This window comes from Pieris brassicae, chromosome Z (genome assembly GCF_905147105.1).
Source record: "Pieris brassicae chromosome Z, ilPieBrab1.1, whole genome shotgun sequence".
NCBI classification, from domain to species: Eukaryota; Metazoa; Arthropoda; class Insecta; order Lepidoptera; family Pieridae; genus Pieris; species Pieris brassicae.
This window is the reverse complement of record NC_059680.1, coordinates 1,965,385-1,984,322: the sequence shown is the minus strand read 5'-3', so window position 1 is coordinate 1,984,322 and position 18,938 is coordinate 1,965,385. Positions and strand designations below refer to the sequence as shown.

Below are 18,938 nucleotides of genomic sequence, written 5' to 3'. Positions count from 1 at the left end.
CATGACTAGAATACCATCCAGTTGATTTTGTCTAGTTTGATTGTTCTACGAAACAGGATCAGCATACACACTTAATTATTTCTACAGATTGCGAATTGGTCACAACACTGCACCTTGCAAAACCTTATATAACAAATAGCAATATTTCCACTTTTTGTAAGCGCACATGAATCAAATTTCAAAACCAAATGTTAATTTTTCATAGATTAGTATTGCTATATTGATGAGGCCACAAAATCTTTAAAAATATCGATAATTATGATCATGGATTGACTAGTGACATGAGATCAAGGTCTTCGTCAAATTCATACAAAAATGGTTAGTAATGGCTAGTTTAAAGTTTGATAAACTGGATGTTTTTTTCCAATAAAAATTAAAAACAATATTTAATGTGACAAGCTGCATATTCAAAATTATTTATTTGTTCAGATATATGTACAATAGAATTCAGATTGAGGCCTCCCTAGTAAGTCAGAGACCTGTGACAGGGAAGCTTCGCTCTTCTTTAAATTTACAAAGTTTAATCAACCAACACAATTGGTAAAAAAAAAAATATATATATATATATATATATATGAATATATTATGATGACTATATAATGTGTTTGTGAAAGACGAAAACAAATGTGTGCGCGTGTTGCATGAAAAGATGGATTAAGGAAAAATTATATTAGATGATTTAACAATGCTTCTGTTTTGTTGTAGTTGAGTGTACTGAGCCAATGGTTTAAAGTTGTTTTACATTTGTTGTATGTAAGATTATGAAAGCTAAGGGTTTTATTTAAACTATTATAGAGATAAGCTGAGCGATTGTTGTATTGATTACGTGCAAAGATAGTCTTGCAAATTGTGTAGCTTATTATATTATGTTGGGTCCTTTTTTGAGGTGAAAATGGCATATATATATATATAACAAACACGAAGATTAAAAAAAAATGTTCAATTAAATAATAAAGAGTAAAGTAAAATCGATGTCCACTTTGAAGTATGGTATCCAGACCTATCTCGTTTATCAGAATGCTCAATCAGCATTCTGTCCAGCAAGGTTGTATCTCGTATGCGGAAAGTACAAGATATTTTAAGTCTATAAACCCGGATCTCGAACGCTGGAAGCGTATTCTCTGTCAAGTTTTTTTTAGGATCGAAAATAGGCATAATACAGAACGAATAAAACGCGAAGACATAATTATCTTTTCAGTAGAGATGTTTGTAATAATTGCAATTGATTTGATAAGAGATTTTAATTGCATTTCGATTCGAAATTCTTCATTTAGATTGAAGCCACATTTCAACATGTTTGCTTATCTATTTATCGCATATGGTACGTAATACTTTTGTTTTTCAATATTTGTTTATTCATTGTAAATATTCGTTATCGCCAACATTTATTTTCAATACGGCCTTTGTCGCCCTCGAGAGTATGTTTCGTCTTATAAATCCTTGGTCTCTTGGCCTCAGATGACTGATTCCGACTGATTTTTAAATGCAATAGGGTAGATCATCTGTCAGAATCCCTTTAAGTGTCTTCGAATCGCCAGTTTCCACGCGATGCTCGTACGAACAATTGCGTTAATAGACAGCAAACTCTAATTGTATGACCTTTACTTCGTACTACTAGAGTGAGCTTCCGTCCTGCCCTTCAGGCGATTGACCACCCCGCGATGCCCCAAGCCGAGGTCTGAGTCTCACAGAAGACGGCCTTGCACTAGTTGAGAAGCTCGCTTTGCACTCGCCAAAACAGCCCGAGCTGAGCTGTAAAGGCACAGCAGCTAGATTCACAAAAATAAATAAATGTTACAACCATGATTTGAACGTACGATCTCAGGGCAACGTGGCACGCTGAGTCCGAAACTACAATTAAGATTACATTTGCCTCGATGTTTTGGGTAGTAAGGTTAAACAGTCCAGCATCAGCAAGTTGCCATCCATGATTATTCGTAGGTTAATAGTTTTCTCGACTCTTTTCCGAAGAGTGTTCTACTATGTACCCTATAGCCATCATCAGTAAATTGCCTGTAGAAAGGACCTGCAAAAATGACCTGAATGACATACAAAACTTCTTTAATGCTGCTGGAATTTTTTTTAAAGTTTATTTACTAAGTTACATAACATATACTATTTTAGTTTCATTCATATATCTACAAACAACTGAATGCCTTCCACGAGTTGTTTACTTAGTTAGAAGCGATAACAATGACTTTACGAAAAAAATTCAAGCAGACACATGGAATTTTGATGGTAAAAATGATAAAGATTTAAAAATGCTTGCAAAAAGAGATGATTCCGGAAATGATAGAGACGTCTTGGACGAAATAGACTATCATGTCAAATATTCGGATGTATTTGGTGATGAAAATACATTTCGGACTGAGAAAACATCTAAAAGCGTAAATGTATTTGAAGACGAAAAGTATCTTAACGAAGATAGAGACTTGTTTAAAAACGAAGTAAATGGAGAAAGGAAAGATTTGTTTGTAAGGAAAGATTTGAAATATTCTGACATTTTAGCCAAAGCATTCGATTATAACGGAGGTAATGTAGAAACGAAAAAAGGTAAATTTGAAACCGACAAAGATGGTGCAGATTTGTTTAAGAATGAATACGAATTCGATAACTATATTGGTGACGTAATAAGAGTAAGGAATAATAAAAATTATAAAAACAAGAACCAGGGTCTCGTTATAGATATTAATGATAAAGAAAAGTTATTTCTTGGAAAGAATTTATTCAAAATTATACGTGATGTCGGTACTAAACTGGGCAAACAAATCGCCAAAGGTATAGAATATGCTGTAAATTCGATAACACAGGCCTCATTTCAGGCAACACCAGGTATTATTTATGAAGAAGTTAAGGGCCGAAGTTGAATAAAGCTTACACATTAACTTTTGTTTTAATTTAAATTATCCTTACATTAATAATAAATATGTTTAAGTCGAATCTCGATAATTTGAAACTCAAGGAACCAGAAGTTCAATGTACCAAGAGTTCAAAATAACAAGTTTATAAATTTAAATAACCACGATTTGTCAAGTAATAATAATAAAAATAATAAAATATGTGTTTATTAATTTTAATTATAATTGCATTACAATGTGTAAGATTTGGGAACCCTTTTAAGTAAAAAATACCCGTGTCAGGGTTTCCAGCTCTTTCATAACAAACTTAATTATACATTCCTTAAAATATTTAATTTAGTTACATCTTTAATTAATTTTTTTTGTTATTGATTTTTAACTGTTATCAACAGTCAGTGCATAAGTGAGTGTGTGAGTGAGTCAGTGAGTGAATGAATAAAGTCTGTAACTACATACTAGGCCTCAGAAGAAGCTCTATCTCTGCGCGTATGTTCCTGAGCCAGTCCTTTAGTCGTATTTTTAGATTGTAGACGGTGCGCAAAGCAGCCTATATAATTTATTATAGATGTAAATAAGAATTTAATAAAAATTCTAGATTTTTTTTAATGTAACTGGTGTAACTGGTGAATGGTGTATTCATTCCATTGGCAATGCGAGAAGGCTCTCTCGTTACTGACCTTTTAGAATTGTCACACTCTCTTCTCAAAGGACTTTAGTTTGAATTGGTTTGGAAATACTTAAGTGGCAGGTTCCGCATAGGGGTGGTGCGCGGCAAAAAAAAATTATATTTATTGTTACTAGCTAGGGGATCCGATAGAAGGGCCTCATAGCCTAGCGGTCTTTAGCGGTCGGCAGTGACGAGGTTTGGAATGCAGTGGTATCCTTCTGTGAGCATGTTATGCTACAGAAGGAGACAGCAGAACGAGAGAGGGAGCCCTTTAGGACGAATCCTACGGGTATAAGACGAGGAGAAAATAGGAGAAGATATGCCCGTCTCCTACCTCCTATGTAGTGTGTACTGCACCGGAGGTTTGTAAGGGTATCATGCCGTTGAGGTCCCGGTAGAATGCGACAGCGACCCCGAAGCCTCTGTAACGCGGCTTTGTAGGAACTACCCGAGGTGGTTTTAGTGGGTATTGTTCACTCAGTCTCTGAATAGCAGAGATTTTGGCGTGGGTCGAGTCCCACATACCCCTGCAACCTTAGGGCAGGGGATGCGCAAATGCATTTCCACCTCGGATATCAAAAAAAAAAAAAAAGGGGGATCCGATAGAAAATGCCGTAGATTTCTTCAACGGTTTATTTCTTTATAAATCAATGAGGAATTTATGAACACAAATTATCACAGAAATGCACTAAATACACACACAAAATACAGTCACTAATTACTTAATTAGGCGCACTTCACACAGTACTTTATCACTTCGCTTTATTCGCACTTATCGCTTCGCTGTAACTGGTCGCGTTTCGGCTCGCTTAAATATCCCTTGGAATAATCTTGTACAATATTCGAGAACTCTCTAGGCGGGATAGCTACTGAGTAGCGATTGTACAATTAAAGAATGTCCGCACTCTCTGTCTCTTTCGCACATTGCCACCTTGTCGTACGGCGTTCTAGAGTGCTTCTAGTCAAGCTTCGAGAAGGTTCCGATCTTCTCTCTCTCTCTCTCTCGTATTATTTTGTCCTTGTCGGTTCGGTCTAGAATATTCCTCCATCAAAGGGGTATAACCAGGCCTGAAAACCCCTGAAAACGAGTATCTTGAAAACTGCATCACTCGACTACTCATCTTCTGAAACTGACTGAAAAAATGTTTCAGCTTCCTGAAAACTAGGGTAACATTATGGAAATTACAATTTTCTACTATGTGATTGACCCTCTCCTGAAACGGTCAGAAATCATATTTCAGCCTGCTGAAAAGTTCTCTAAGTAGTGGAAAAATCTAGAAACATTGCACTCGACCCGTCTTCGTAACACTATATTACTGTTATTACGAAAAAAAGTCAGTAATACTTTTTGAGACGTTATTTTTCAGTCTAAAAAATTTAAAGAAAACAATTGGTAAAATCACTTCAACCTATAGAGAGTGGGGAAGCACACAGTTCAAATTATCCTATTCTTTCAACTTATAAATACCGAGGGATCAATTAAGATTATTATTCAATTTATCCAGTATATTTCATGGGAAAAGTTCAAGTTATTGAGAGTCCACTGTAATACATAATGATAAATTCTAATGGTTTCATTTCTGTAAACGGTCCCTGTACAGCTTGCCAGCCAGTGGACTGTGGAATGTGTGTTTAAATTTATCTATATATATAAAAATGAATTCCTATTTCCCTTGGTCACGGCATCACGCGTGAACGGCTGGACCGATTTCGCTAATTCTTTATTTGTTGTGTTTGTTATTGTCAGGAGAAAGTTCTTATGAAAGACGAAAATAAGAAAATTGCGCGGAAAATTGTAAAATTTAAGAATACTTTTGTTACGATAGGAAATTTATTTTCCGGTGCATAGTGCCTTTACAATTTAAACTTTTTTTATGTAACCTTTATGGCATTTGACATAACATTGACAGAACGCGTGCTACAAATATCGTCAAAGAGGATGTAAGACAAATTAATATCGTTTAAAACAAATGCTTCGATCGATGTTATTATATTGATAAAAGAACAGTTACAGTCGCTAATTGTTTGTGGCATTAATCTTGAAGATCCATGTTTTTCACATAGTTTTCATATAGCCAGTTATATGTCGGAATACCAACAAAACTATTTATATACACCACAAAAACATAAAAGAATGTTGTTTGTCATAAATCATTTTTAGTTAGTTATACAGATTCGAAATCAATATAAAATTAAAGCGCCGGTAACACAGTCGCGAGCCCTCTGACATTGAGAGAGTCCATGGGCGGGGATGCCCGTTTGCCCCCTGTTCAATAAAAAAAAAATCATAGTTGACAGGATAACGTCTGTCGGATCCGAATAAATACGTCTCTGCACTACGTAAATTAAATCTATGAGAGAGTGACTCAAGAACCTAAAAACCCAACCCTAAGACCTACGTACACCAACATATAAATAAGTACGGGATGTCTACACCAACACACCTAAACAGACCGAACCCTAATAGGATTAGAGGTTCAAGGTGGTGGGATTATCTCAGACCTATCGAGTACATCAGGATAAGGGCTGGAATCTTCGCCACTTTGATAGGGCTGTTAACATTATAATCTGATTGAATGTACATTAATTACACATGCATAATATTATTCTTGTGAGCTGTCGGTAATCACTATCCCTTAAAAAGGTTAAATGCCATCAAAATAACTTGTACAACAACCAAGTCTCGCAGCGCAGTTCTTCTACCGTAAAAAAGTATGATCTTTGTAACCAGTTCAGTCTCTACTTGAGGGACCTTCTGACTTAAGTTATTACGTAATTAGCTAACCTAACATATTACAGTGACCATATCAATATTAAACACTAGTTTTATTCTAATTGAACCTTCTGTGTGTTCCGGAAATGCCTCAGAGTTATGATGATTGGTCAGAGACTGACAAAATAGAGAAACTGACTAGTTATATTTCTTAAACTACTGAAATTATATAGTAAATTTAGTAAATAGATTTATTTATAAACACTTCGGTACATTAAAATATAAATATTGAACATAGTTAAATGAAAAGAACTGGCGGCCTTATCGCTTTCGAGCGATCTCTTCCAGGCAACCACTGAGTAAAGAGAAAAAAAACGTATTAAATTACATAAGGCAGGCAAGAAGTGCAAAAATACATATTAAATATAGTTATAAAGAAGAAACTAAACAGGAACAAAAAATAAACTAAACTGATACTGGATGACATGAAAAACAAAATGTAAAAAGTGCACATGAATCACGAATGCTTCACACATCTTATCCACAACGAAGTTATAGGGGGTCGAATATAGCTTGAACTGCGAGAGTCGCACGCTGAAGCCACTAGGAGAACAATGCTCAGGAGAGTAATGACTCATTACTAATGGGCATAAAAATAAAACAATTGTTCGATAAAACTGCACAAATTGATTATTTTTTAATTTCTATTGTGTATAATTAATTTGTTGACTTCACACTTGTTTAATAAGCTCAATTAAAATTGCTGATAAAACACAATTGTTCGAAAATTTGTGGTCAATACAAAATGTTTTTTATTTGGTTGATTTTGGCTCTGGGTAAGTTTGTTAGCTAAAGACTGAGTCTTATAGAGATATGGTTGTCCATGTTAAACATCGTTTGGATCGTAGTTCCACCATTATGTGGAACCAGCTGCACACTGAAGTATTTCCGAACCAATTTGACTTACGATCAGTGAGGGTACCAATTCCTAATAGGCCTTCTGGCACCCAAAACTTGAAAGGCTGGTAGCGCATTCGTGAGCCTTTTGGCATTGACAGTGTCCATGATATCACTTAACATCAGATGATCCTCCTGCCTGTTTGCCCCCTAAAATTAAAATGTATCTAATTTATTACGCCTGTATTCTCGAATACAATGTTCAAAGCTAATAGAGGAGTGAAAAAGCAAGAGAAGGATGTAACGACCCGTTCCTTTTGATACTTTTTGCTCAACAGCATCTCTACAAATACCCACCCCTGTCATGATAATATTTTCTAGTAACTCAAACGCATTCTTAAGTTTATTAGTTAGAATGTTGTTTGTTTTTCATTTCGTTTCACCATGTATATGTCGCAGCCAACTAGCATTATTAGTCGATTACTTAACAGTCTAGCCTTTTAACTAAACAGCGCCGTTTAACTATCGGCCTGAAAGATATTCAGCTAGTTGAACAAAAAGATAGGCAAATGACACGGATCGATACAGCTTTATTACCTGCCTAACCTGTCAACTGTTAATTTAAATTTAGTTCCACTTTCTGCCACCCTGCCCCTTAACGGGTAAAGCTTCTTCCACCTTTTTTCTAATATCTCAGTCCATGGCTTTCTTTCTCCATTCGCTTCCCCGCTACCTTTTTTGGGACCCCCTCTTCTTCTTTTTTCCCTTCGTCCTTTCCATATAGTCTTTAAAGTCCTGTATCTGTGCTTGCTATAAGTAGAGATTAACTTTTGGAATATTCCAGCCATTTACGATACAACAGCGGAAATACCCAAAGATCTAGAAGTTTTAATTGATTTGAGCGATCAGGTCAGATCAACCCTGAGAAACAGTGGTCCAATGATGCTGGTACCAAATAACCTCAGGAAACGGAGTAAGGGAAGAATGAATGGAGATGGTTTATTTCGTTCAAGACCTCCCATACCACTGATCCACAAGGAATTATTAGAGGATTTGGGTGATTTAATATAATTAATGTGTGGATATATATGTTATTTCATTATTAAAACAGGCGTCTTTTTCCGAATCAGTTTAGGCCTTTCTCCACTCGATCATAATTTAGAGCTGGTTAAAATTATATGAGTATCGCAATAATCTATCGATTATCAATATAATCACGTCAATACGTAGCGCCATTGCGTTACGCCTCAGATTTCTGAATATGTTTCATAATTTGTCCATCTAATAGGCATGTAGGTGATCGGCCTCCTGTGCCTGACACACGCCTTTGTTGGTCTAAGGCAAGACGGGGTCCTCACGACGTTTTTCCTTCGAGCGAGTATTAAAAAGAAAGTCCATTGCAACGGACACACCATTGCACGTTGGAGCCTCTAAACCTCCAAGCTGTTGCAATAAACAATCTTAATTAATATAATATGAGAGTAAACACTCTCATATTATATTAATCGACTTGGACATTCAAACGAATGTCCAAGTCGATTTATTTCAAAATTTGTAATATTGATATGGTCACTGTAAGATGTTAGGTTAGCTAATTACGTAATAACTTAAGACAGAAGGTCGCTTAAGTAGAGACTGAACTGACTGGTATTAGTAAAATTTTCACAACAATTAAAATATTAAAAATACACATATATAGATTGCTTATCACAGATTGATGCTTTACATTAGTACACATAAATTACACATATATTGAGTGTTAATGAGTTTATTTATATAAAAAGCGAAACTTTTTTTGAAAGACGACATTTTCTATTGGACCTATTCCTGATCGTTCCACGGGCAAAGGATGAAGAAAAAAGAAGAGGAGATGCCTAAACACACATCGAATTGAATCTCCCCCGTTTTTTAACTGATGCTTACACCTTATGTTTACTACAATCAACCTGGTTCAAATACCTAAAATGATGTTAGGATTGTGGACATTTTGCAAATCCCTTTTTTTATGTCGTTTTTTATAGAACAAGGTGCATTTGGGCAGGACCCTCACCTGATGATAAGTTATTGCCCTTGTACAATGCCAGAGGGCTCGCGAGAGTGTTCCTCCTTCAAGTCGGTTTAGACTCAAGACACTTCTCCATTGTGGTATATAGAAGACTCACCTTTTATGATTCCTATAAGCGTGCGATCGCTCGAACTGATCCACAATCGTATTCGCGACATAAAACTCTTACTTATATTTTAGTAGACTAGGAGTGTACTGGCTTCACATGACTGGAAATTTCAAATATTTTGCGAATTTCTTTCAGTATATTTATTTATTAAGAAGGAACAAATACACATTGTTAGTAACATTCTAATGTTGAGATAATTTTCATGGAGTACTCCCGTGGAGGATTCGAAACGTTCGAAAACACCAGTCACGCTTTAATCGCCTTGATTAGGCGTTGCGTAAAGATGTGGGGTTTCTCTGCATCTTCTACCGCATTTACCAACGCGCGAGCTGGGCCGCCGACACCGTCATCGACTACTACTTCCTATTTTGGATTATGGCGTAGTAAAATTGCTCTCACGGTACAGTAAGAGCAATTTACTAAAAATTAACGCCAATATCGAATGGCTCTCAAAACCAGCGGACAATTCCCAAGACGACTAGAAACCTCAATACTATGGGATATGCTAGATTGGGATCCATGGCATCTCCGTGCACAAGACCTTAACGAGGATATGCTACGTCGACTCCGCGAGATGCACATCGAGGATCTAGAGACCCCTGTTGAAGCCTACCTCGGATACATACAGCACAACCCCCTCCTAACTAATACTACACTAGGTGAAATCGATTATGTATCAAAAAAAGACAGGAGTCGGCTGCTCAGCAAGCGAACGACCGCTCTATGTCCCCATAAATTATAATTTTACGGCTGTAAATAGGCAATATAGAACATTATGAACTTATATAAATTTATTTTGTATCTACACGACCAATACAGATCTCTCTAGGACAAACATAGGTAGACCGTAAGTAGCTGACACACCCACAGGCCGAATACACCATCGACCTGTGGAAATAATGTAACATAGGAACTAGGGAAATAAACATCTTTCTATTCTATTAACATGGAGAGTCATTGGACGTTGAGGAAGATTACAAAATTCCACCCGTGTATCCTCGACGTCCGTCTTTCCACAGCTGAGCGATTGTAAGGCAATTTTGGCTGCGCACCACTAATGAGGAACCAGCTACCCACTGAAGTATTTACAAACCAATTGGACTTAGAGCCTCCAAGAAAAGAAAGTACCAATTCTTCAAAAGCCGTCAAGGCACTCGCGAGCCTTCTGGCATTGAGAATGTCCATGAGCTGCGGTATCACTTACTATAAGTGAGCGGTGAGCTTCCTGTCAAAGTCAAAAGTAATCTTAAATTTATTGGTTACAAAATATATAATCTTTTCTCATTATAATTAAGTGTTAATTAGACAAATCGCTTTTTCGCGACTTGAATGGAAAAATAATATGTCAAAGCATCATAATAAAGTGAATTTTCCTGATCGGAAATAATTGATTTTTTGTAAATTAAATTTTCACTTTTACTCATTGCTAATATGTTAACTGCATAATTCTAAGAACTCGGAACATGTTTTCGTTGATATTATTAGCCTCTGGTAAGCCTGAGTTTAGTAAAAAATTTAGTGACTGCAAAAATGGTATAACATCTCGTCTAATATATATTTAATATTGTCTTGGGCGCTACAAACATTAAGTCTGGGCTTCAGATTTCTGTATCGGGCTCATATGTTTATTATATAGACAAGTAGAGGATAAGCATCATTTTTTTAGATCTAAGGCCTGCCGATTTCGGTGTGTTAAATTCATTAGAAAGTTTATTGGCGGACAGGTGAGGTTCTACCCTCAGAAATTAGAGACGCACGCTGAAGCCACTAGTCCAATACGAGTAGTCCTAATACAGAAATTAACGTATTGAAAAGCCTTTGTGGTTCCAGGGTTAGTTAGGGATTTTTTTTAAAAGACCGGTGATTACATTTCTTACAAAATTTTATCCTTCACGTATTCATTTACTTTTAGGTAAAACACATTAAATGTCTTCTAAAACGTGTTTTGTAAACGTCAACATTGGGTTAAGTGGCATCTTCCTTGGATTTGCTGTAAAAGTCATACAAAAAGTTGTTAATAGAAATAGATAGTAGTGTTTATTTATCTGGGTTACCAATACCATTAACGTAAGCTATTTAATACCTCCGACGACTAACATAGTCGGGGAATTATCTAGAATTATAATTAATAAAAAAAACGTCAACATTTTGCTTGAAATTAAACATATCTTTAATATTTTTACAGCTTTACTACTAAATCATACCAACTGCTTCATCATCGATATTTTAACAGCTAAAAAAAATAAGGAAATCAATCTTAATGTAATTGATCCTTCAAAGGTCCCACTTGCTGAAAGCCATAGAAATAGACCAAATGATGTCTTAACGGTGTTACTAAAAATACAACGAAATAGTTGTAGTAAATATAAAGAACTTAAACCTCCTCAAGAAGATTTAAATATAGCAAAAGCTCTAAAAGATATAAGTAATATACCAGAGATAGATTCACTGTTCATCAAACGTGATGTTTTGGATATTGTGACACTACCAATACTTATTGAAGTAAAAAAAACACTTAAACATCCACTTAACATTACAAATGTGGATAATAAAGTTAGCCTGAAAGATTTCAATCTTCAAGATTCAAGAAAGAATTTTGATTTAATAGATTTTATAAAGTCTCGGAATGTTCGAACTAAAGCTCATTCAAAAAAACTAACGAAAATACCAGATAAATTATTGGAGAATAAACTGGGTGGGTTTAATAATTTTGCACCAATACTGCTGTCTGGCGATGTTTTTGATTTTTAATAGATAAATTTGTTTATAGAACTTTGATTCATTTCTTATTCTTTAAAAATACTGCATTGGCAATAAGACTGCTCTGTACATCTTTATGACTGTGGCACTCACATTTTGACCATCTTCTCCTTATTCCAAATGAAGGTCTTGCCCTTACCGATACGTTGACGTGCTGCCTCCACACCACTCCATCCTCAGCTTGTCTTCGTGCGTGAGGGATGTTGAGACCCATAATTGTCTTTGTACCAACGGGTAGGGTATCGACTCCGACTTCTCCTGCTCTCCTACCTACCATCTCCTGGCAATATGACCTAGCACTCGTTCATAAATGTTATCGACTCGAAACGGCGAAACAGCTGCAATAACTAAGCTATTCTTTCCAAATGTTGTTTCGGCCTTTTCGATAATTAAACCAATTAAACCAACGGAATGAATTACCCAGATGTTGACAGGTCACGGTGGATTCTTGTCGTATCTTTACAGGTTCAGGGTTAGACAAAGTGCTGCCTATCCTTGTAGCAAAACAGCTGAAGAGACGGTGTTACATGTCCTGAGCGACTGTCCAATGTATGGATGCGACAGGTATAACACTGAACAATTTATGGGCATAAAAGTATCAGAAACGAATTTAAGGGAAATAATATTCAACATTAGGTTAAGAGTCATATTTCTGGGATTTGCTGTAAAAGTCTTAATTTATCCGGGTTACCAATACCATTTACGTAAGCTATTTAATACCTCCGACGACTAACATAGTCGGGGAATTGTCTAGAAAAGATTTTAAAAAAATGATATCGACAATCTTTTGAAGATTTTTATTTGGTTGAAAATGTTGCGTTGAATGCGTTGTTGGAACATGTTTTAATGTACATAAGTACTATTGGATTTTTTTACCTCGATTTTTACAGCATCGTTATATTGTAACATATATTATATATGTTTTAATAAAAAGAGGCGTTTAGTTATTTTTGTGGTGATTTTTTCTCGTTTTCAAGTTTCTCTATTGTTTTCATGATTTCTGTATTTGAGAGTAAAGCTGCGTAGACTCTATAGGAATAAAAAGGGATTGTTTTCTATGTTGTTCAGTTGATCTATTACACTGAGAGTCGAGAATATTGTGTTTCCAAGGTGACATTTAAATTAGTTATCCAGAACTGCATCGCATTTATGTTTTAGGCCTAAGTTTTGATTTTGTTTTAAATGCCTTTTGGAAGTGTTTGGTCTATGAGCTTCTTTGTGTACAGTAGTACAAAGTATTGTCGTCTTGTGGTACACATATGAATTTGTTATACCTTAAAAGCACTTCTTCCTTTTAGTCTTCCGAGGTTGTTTTTCCAGGTCTTATCTTTCTTCGAGGTGTCTTTTATTTATTTACAGGTTGTAACCAAAAAATAAAATCAAAGTAACATGAAATTTAGTATTTTTTTAATAAAATTTACCTAAATTAACAGAAAACCTTCTAGCTGTTAATTAATCTTTTCTAACTACATTTGTTAATCATTAATACGACCATACGCTTCATAAAAAGTGAAGCTCTCCGGCGAAAATTGATCAAGCTATTAAGCTGGACAGTGCGAGTCGGCTCAGCAAAATGTTTATGTTTTCGGCAGCGATGGTAATTGTCCGAAACGTACAGTCATCTATTCCAGCACGTATGCGCTTTCCATTTCGTTAATAATTATGCTTAAATCAAATTTAAGCAAAGCTAAATTCCTACGAAGTTGTAGTTGAATCATTACTATTACATGACTACTGGTTTTTTTGAATTATGAAGGATATAAAAATTTGGTTGTCGGTAAAGTCGGTTCGCAAACGTTAATGTCTTGATAACGTCATTAAAAATCATTGATGAATAATTGATTACTTTTATGAATTGAATTGAATTATTATCACTGAGTTATCATTCATTTAAAATTAAATTTCTTTGATAAATTAACATCTATTTGCTCTCGGTAATTCAAGTATTTTTTTTACTTAAATTATACAGATTAATTATAAGTAACAAAGTGCTATTAACAACTTAAGATAACCTTAAGACATGAATGTGACGTTATATAAGACGTTATCAGGTCAAAAAATTGATTTTTTTATAAGGAAAATATCATTTTGATAATAGAAACAACAGCCTTTAGATGAAGTTTAATTCTAGTTGATTTAAAAGATGAAACGCTGGGTGTATTGTAATAATTCGTTCAGTTCCATAAATTCATCTTCTACTACATTTTTGTTATGGTTCAATTTTTTAACGGGAAAGAACTTCTTTAGTTTTTTGTTCTTTATGTTACCTTTTGTTCTTTCAACCATTTTGTTACGACTTTCGCGTTGTTGGCGACATATGTAGTTTGCCACGGCTAATTCGATTCTACGAAATGTTTTGTCTTGCGGCTCGTGCTCATTTGAATCGCTACCAATTTGCTTTAATTCATTAGCTTTGTACTTGTCTATAGCAAGCATATCTTGACTATCCTTAACTTCTGGTTCAAAGTGAAAGGGGTCTTCCACGTCTAAAGTAATGTATTCTGTTTGGTGGCTTTCTGCTATTATTAATACTGAAAGATTTTATAAAAATTGATTATTTTTACCTTTTGTCTTCAGAAAAAAATATTTAATTTACATCACATTAGTATGGCCGAGAGCTGTTACTTGCGATCATATTAAGTATTATAAATTTAACGACTATTTAAATAAAAAGCATTTGGCGTTTACTTCATTTCTGTTCCATAATGAAACAAATTTCATTAATCAATCAAAACAACATGAAAGAAGAAAGAAATAATGGCACTAAAAAGAAGAAGAATACATAAAATAGAAGGCGAAAAACTAAGACTAAAAACATTAGTTATAAATGGCATTATGTATTTAAACAGAATTGGCAATGGACGGATACATCATTTCTTATAAACAGTTGAGTATCTTTTCATAAATTAAAAAAAGTAGATTTTTTTTATAAAACTCTTACCGATTAGACAAATGAAACGACCCATTCCAAATATCAAATGCGATAAATTGGCCAATTTAAAGCTCGAGAAACTGCTTTAGTGTGAAATTAAGTGTATAATTAAATAGTCTGAATTAATTTCTAGGCATATGTTCAATTTATGAATAGTAAAAGGCGTTTTTTTTTAACAATAAAAATTACAAATCTGACGAATGTAAAATAACTGTGATGAAAAATGACTCGGTGGACATTTTCAGCAACTCCATGGAGACCTTTCGCGCAGTGGTTTTAGAAACTTTGCAGTGTTCATTATTTGCTATTATTGTTATTTTCTTTATTCTGAGATAATTATCTATTTACATACTTATGTTCGCGGATTCTTACCGGACCCATGCGACGTCAATAAAAAGTTCTCCCAGCGTGTGTTGTCTTCTGCGATATCGCGAGATACTGCTGAGGATGTTGCATGGGTCCAGTTTGCGTCTTCTTAAGTTGTCATCTCGTTTTCACACGTGTATATCGTTTCTATATCATAAGTGATTGGTTTTGATTTTACATGGGAGACGACTAAAATTAAATAAATATTCCAGTTGATATTATAATATTTAATATCTTTGTCTGATCTTTGTTTGTAGAAAAGGTTTTATGTCTATCAGTTCCACATATTAAAGTTTAACAATTAGACCAGTGTAATGGTCTAACTGTTAAAAATTTAGATATATATATTTTAAATTTGCTAAAAACGTAGCTGGTTAATGTTCTGGTTCATCTGATTTGAGTCAACAACAAGAGTCTCGGACTGGGGCAGACTAAACCTAGTCAAATTTAACCCCAAGAAGAGTTTGCGCATTTTCCGCCAAAAAGAACACCCTTTGTCGCTACTCCTCTTTTCGAAGGCACTCTTCTTAAAGCCACAACCAGCATCGGAATACTTGGCGTTGACATATCGAGCGACGTTCAGTTTCTCGGTCATTTGGAGGGAAAGGCTAAATTAGCCTCCAAAAAGCTTGGTGAGCTCAGCAAGGCGAGACGATTCTTTACTCCGGGCTACCGCTTGCAACTCTATAAAGCGCAAATTCGACCCCACATGGAGTACTAATCCCACCTCTGGGTGGGAGCTCCCCAGTATCAGCTCCCGATTCGAATCGTCAACGACCAGTCACTTTCCGTGCCGCTTGATCCCTTGGTGTTGCGTAGAAATGTGGGGTCTCTGCTTCTTCTACCGCATTTACCATGGAGAGTGTTCAAAAGAGTTGTTCGGACGAATACCTGCACCTGAGTTTCATCCCATCATTTTATCTCTCTCTCTCTATATTACCTCGACGTCCGTCATTCCACAACTGAGAGTTTATTTAGGCAATTTCCGCCGCGCACCACCACTATGTGGAACCAGCTGCCCGCTGAAGTATTCTGAACCTTCTGTGAATGTCTGTATCACTTAAAATTAGGTGAGCCACCTGCCCGTTTGCCTCCTATTACATAAAAATATTTAAACGTGGACATTTATCAAATATAATTATTAATTTATAATACTTTTTGTAAATAAATGGAATCATTGTCATCTATTTGTTTTAACATCACTTTGTGCCTCTCCAATTACGTTTTAAGAATCAAGATCCGAGAATTGACACCCGTCTACTTGAATATTCCTTAGTCTACCAGGTTTCGTTTTACCCACAATTTTGCTAATTATGGTCTGCAATACTGCTGGTTAAGGAAGATCTGTTGTCTCTGTTTGATGGTTCGGACAAGTTCTACTTTTTAGCTTATGCGCTTTTGGAATAGGTTTGCGAGGTTGAAATGGAAGTCAACGTAGATAATTATGATCCAGAGACTCGGGACTCAGGACTTAAGAGAAAAATAACTATCCGCAGCCGCGGAATAATCCCGTAAAGACAGGGGCCTATCTTGGCATGACTCTGTGGTTCCAAAAATTAACACTGACACTCTCAGCTTTACTCTCAATTACATGCGCACACACACACTCACACATTCACGCATTCACGCATACTTAATGTCTTATAAGACCTGTGTTTGACCAGTTGTTTGTTTTAAACATGTACCATGTATCACGGACTAATTGTTATCTAATTACCCACAATTCAGGAATTCCCTAGTGTGTGAACTAGCGATAAGTGAGTTCTGTCACGACCTATTTGTCATTAATGAAGTTTTTATTAACTTTTAACTGTCATTATTGCAGCGCATCCTCGCCTGTATTATAAATAAACTATACTAAATAATCTAAGGGTGCTACATGGGCGTTAGATTGAATTCGTTTTTTTTTATCAATTTTATTTCATAGACGAAAGTAGACAATAGACGTAGATAGTCTGACACATTATGTCGATTTTTGGAATTGAGACACGTCGCCTATGATTGTAATCGTAAATTGCATTATTTTTTTTAAAGCCCCTCTGCCTGTCACGACTCTAGCCAGAGTTAGAATATAGCGTGATGATACGTGTGAATGAGGCGATACATGCAACGCTACTAAAAAAACAGCTATAATCAATGATAGAGTAACTGTAAAGGTACTAAAGGAGAATACATTTTCAAAAGCAATTTATTTAATACAATTTTTTTATTATTTGGATGGAAATTTAAAGTGAGTAACATTTTTACGGTATGTTTGGAGCTAGAAGATAAATTTCTGGGTGAGTTGTAACAAACCATTCAGTTGCCTCAATTCTTCGTCTCTTGAAACTTTCGAACCTTTCGACGAAAGGCGATCCTGGCGAACCCGATAAATTACACTAAACCATAATTTTTGTTTTTTGTTGGGTTTTGCAGGCGGTTTTCTTTTACGTAGTATGCCATATTTCATTTTGTCACTGATGGCTTTTTGTTTGCCCATTACATTAGTGTGTTGGCTTGTGCGTAGTTCATTATTTTGGAATTGTTTGTCATGTATTAGACTTTTGATGTCTGATTCGATTTTACGCAACGCTGTTTTGTCAACATCGTCGTTTGGATAGGGATCGTCATATGATCTCAATTCTTTTGCAAGACTATACGAGTCTATACCAAGCATATGTCTGAGAATTTCATTTCGAAGGCTCTCTTTGGATATTTCTTTGACAAATAAAACGGGAGTTGTCTCGGATTCACGTGATGCTTCTTGAGTTTCTGCTTTTATAAATACTGAAAGAATGATTAAGTTAAACTTAATAATACTAACTGTAGATAATGACATATTGATCTTGACGATTGACAACAAAACAACGGAAATGACTTAAGTGTTTTGTGTAAAGAATTCGCGGATAATAGGATTGAAAATGAAACGTGTTTTGTAAAGGAACCAGAACAGACCAACCCACAGATAACAAAAGGGGAAAAAAACGAATTAATAATGACATTCTATCTTACCTAGTAGGCAAAGCAAGAAATACATGTTTGTGCTGATCTAACAACGGTGTGATATTTATGAACACGAGATTAATTGATTTCAACACTTCATTAACAGGTACAATTGTGTGAAATTAATCTAATTAATATTGAATGTTACGATTACACAGAGAATTCAATCCATGTGATTCGCAAAAAAAAAACAATTCATATAATTTTTGAAGTGAAACTTTTTTAGGCGCATGAGAGTAAAATGTTTACACACAAACGCAATAATAATAATTTTAGCGTCACCAAGATGTGCAGCGTTTTTGTCTAAGAAAAGGGAGGGAGCCATTGAGACCGATTGAAAGAGAGAGAGAGAGAGAGAGAGAGTGAAAAAGGGAGATCGAGAAAAATACACGCTATTGGTTGATGTATTTGCTTAGTAGTTACATATTAGATCTTTAGATGGCAATTCTGTTGCATAACGTCTTGTTCAGCATCATTATCACGTATACAGTGTGTAAACAGTGTAAATATAGATATACAAATACATGGAGTGATAATATACTGGTACATGGTCCTCTATTGGGGTTTTTACCTTTGTAATCATTAATTT

General features: G+C 35.3%; 2 protein-coding genes and 4 long non-coding RNA genes across 9 annotated transcripts in view; 4 read left to right on the top strand and 2 right to left on the bottom strand.

Moving 5' to 3' along the window:
- Positions 1 to 18,938, top strand: part of LOC123719014 (WD repeat-containing protein 7-like) — a 135,169-nt gene that overhangs the window by 36,619 nt on the left and 79,612 nt on the right. The window lies entirely within an intron of this gene.
- Positions 1,180 to 2,885, top strand: LOC123719015. Its single transcript, XM_045676111.1, has 2 exons — positions 1,180 to 1,321; positions 2,125 to 2,885. Exons 1-2 carry the CDS (start codon positions 1,204 to 1,206, stop codon positions 2,865 to 2,867), a joined length of 861 nt encoding a protein of 286 aa, XP_045532067.1. The 5' UTR covers positions 1,180 to 1,203; the 3' UTR covers positions 2,868 to 2,885.
- On the top strand, positions 6,954 to 8,220 carry LOC123719027. Its single transcript, XR_006755090.1, has 2 exons — positions 6,954 to 7,074; positions 7,980 to 8,220. It is a non-coding gene; the product is annotated as an uncharacterized LOC123719027 (long non-coding RNA).
- Positions 10,536 to 12,087, top strand: LOC123719028. The gene is made up of 2 exons (XR_006755091.1): positions 10,536 to 10,800; positions 11,495 to 12,087. It is a non-coding gene; the product is annotated as an uncharacterized LOC123719028 (long non-coding RNA).
- LOC123719026 lies at positions 14,176 to 15,359 on the bottom strand. Its single transcript, XR_006755089.1, has 2 exons — positions 15,011 to 15,359; positions 14,176 to 14,600 (listed from the first exon to the last, which is right to left on the bottom strand). It is a non-coding gene; the product is annotated as an uncharacterized LOC123719026 (long non-coding RNA).
- LOC123719024 lies at positions 17,540 to 18,454 on the bottom strand. Its single transcript, XR_006755087.1, has 2 exons — positions 18,359 to 18,454; positions 17,540 to 18,133 (listed from the first exon to the last, which is right to left on the bottom strand). It is a non-coding gene; the product is annotated as an uncharacterized LOC123719024 (long non-coding RNA).

Bases quoted from the DNA above. Each gene is read 5' to 3' on its own strand.
- LOC123719015 (XM_045676111.1), top strand. From the start codon at position 1,204: ATGTTTGTAATAATTGCAATTGATTTGATAAGAGATTTTAATTGCATT. The intron at 1,322-2,124 runs GTACGTAATACT...ATACTATTTTAG, and splicing joins TTATCTATTTATCGCATATG to TTTCATTCATATATCTACAA.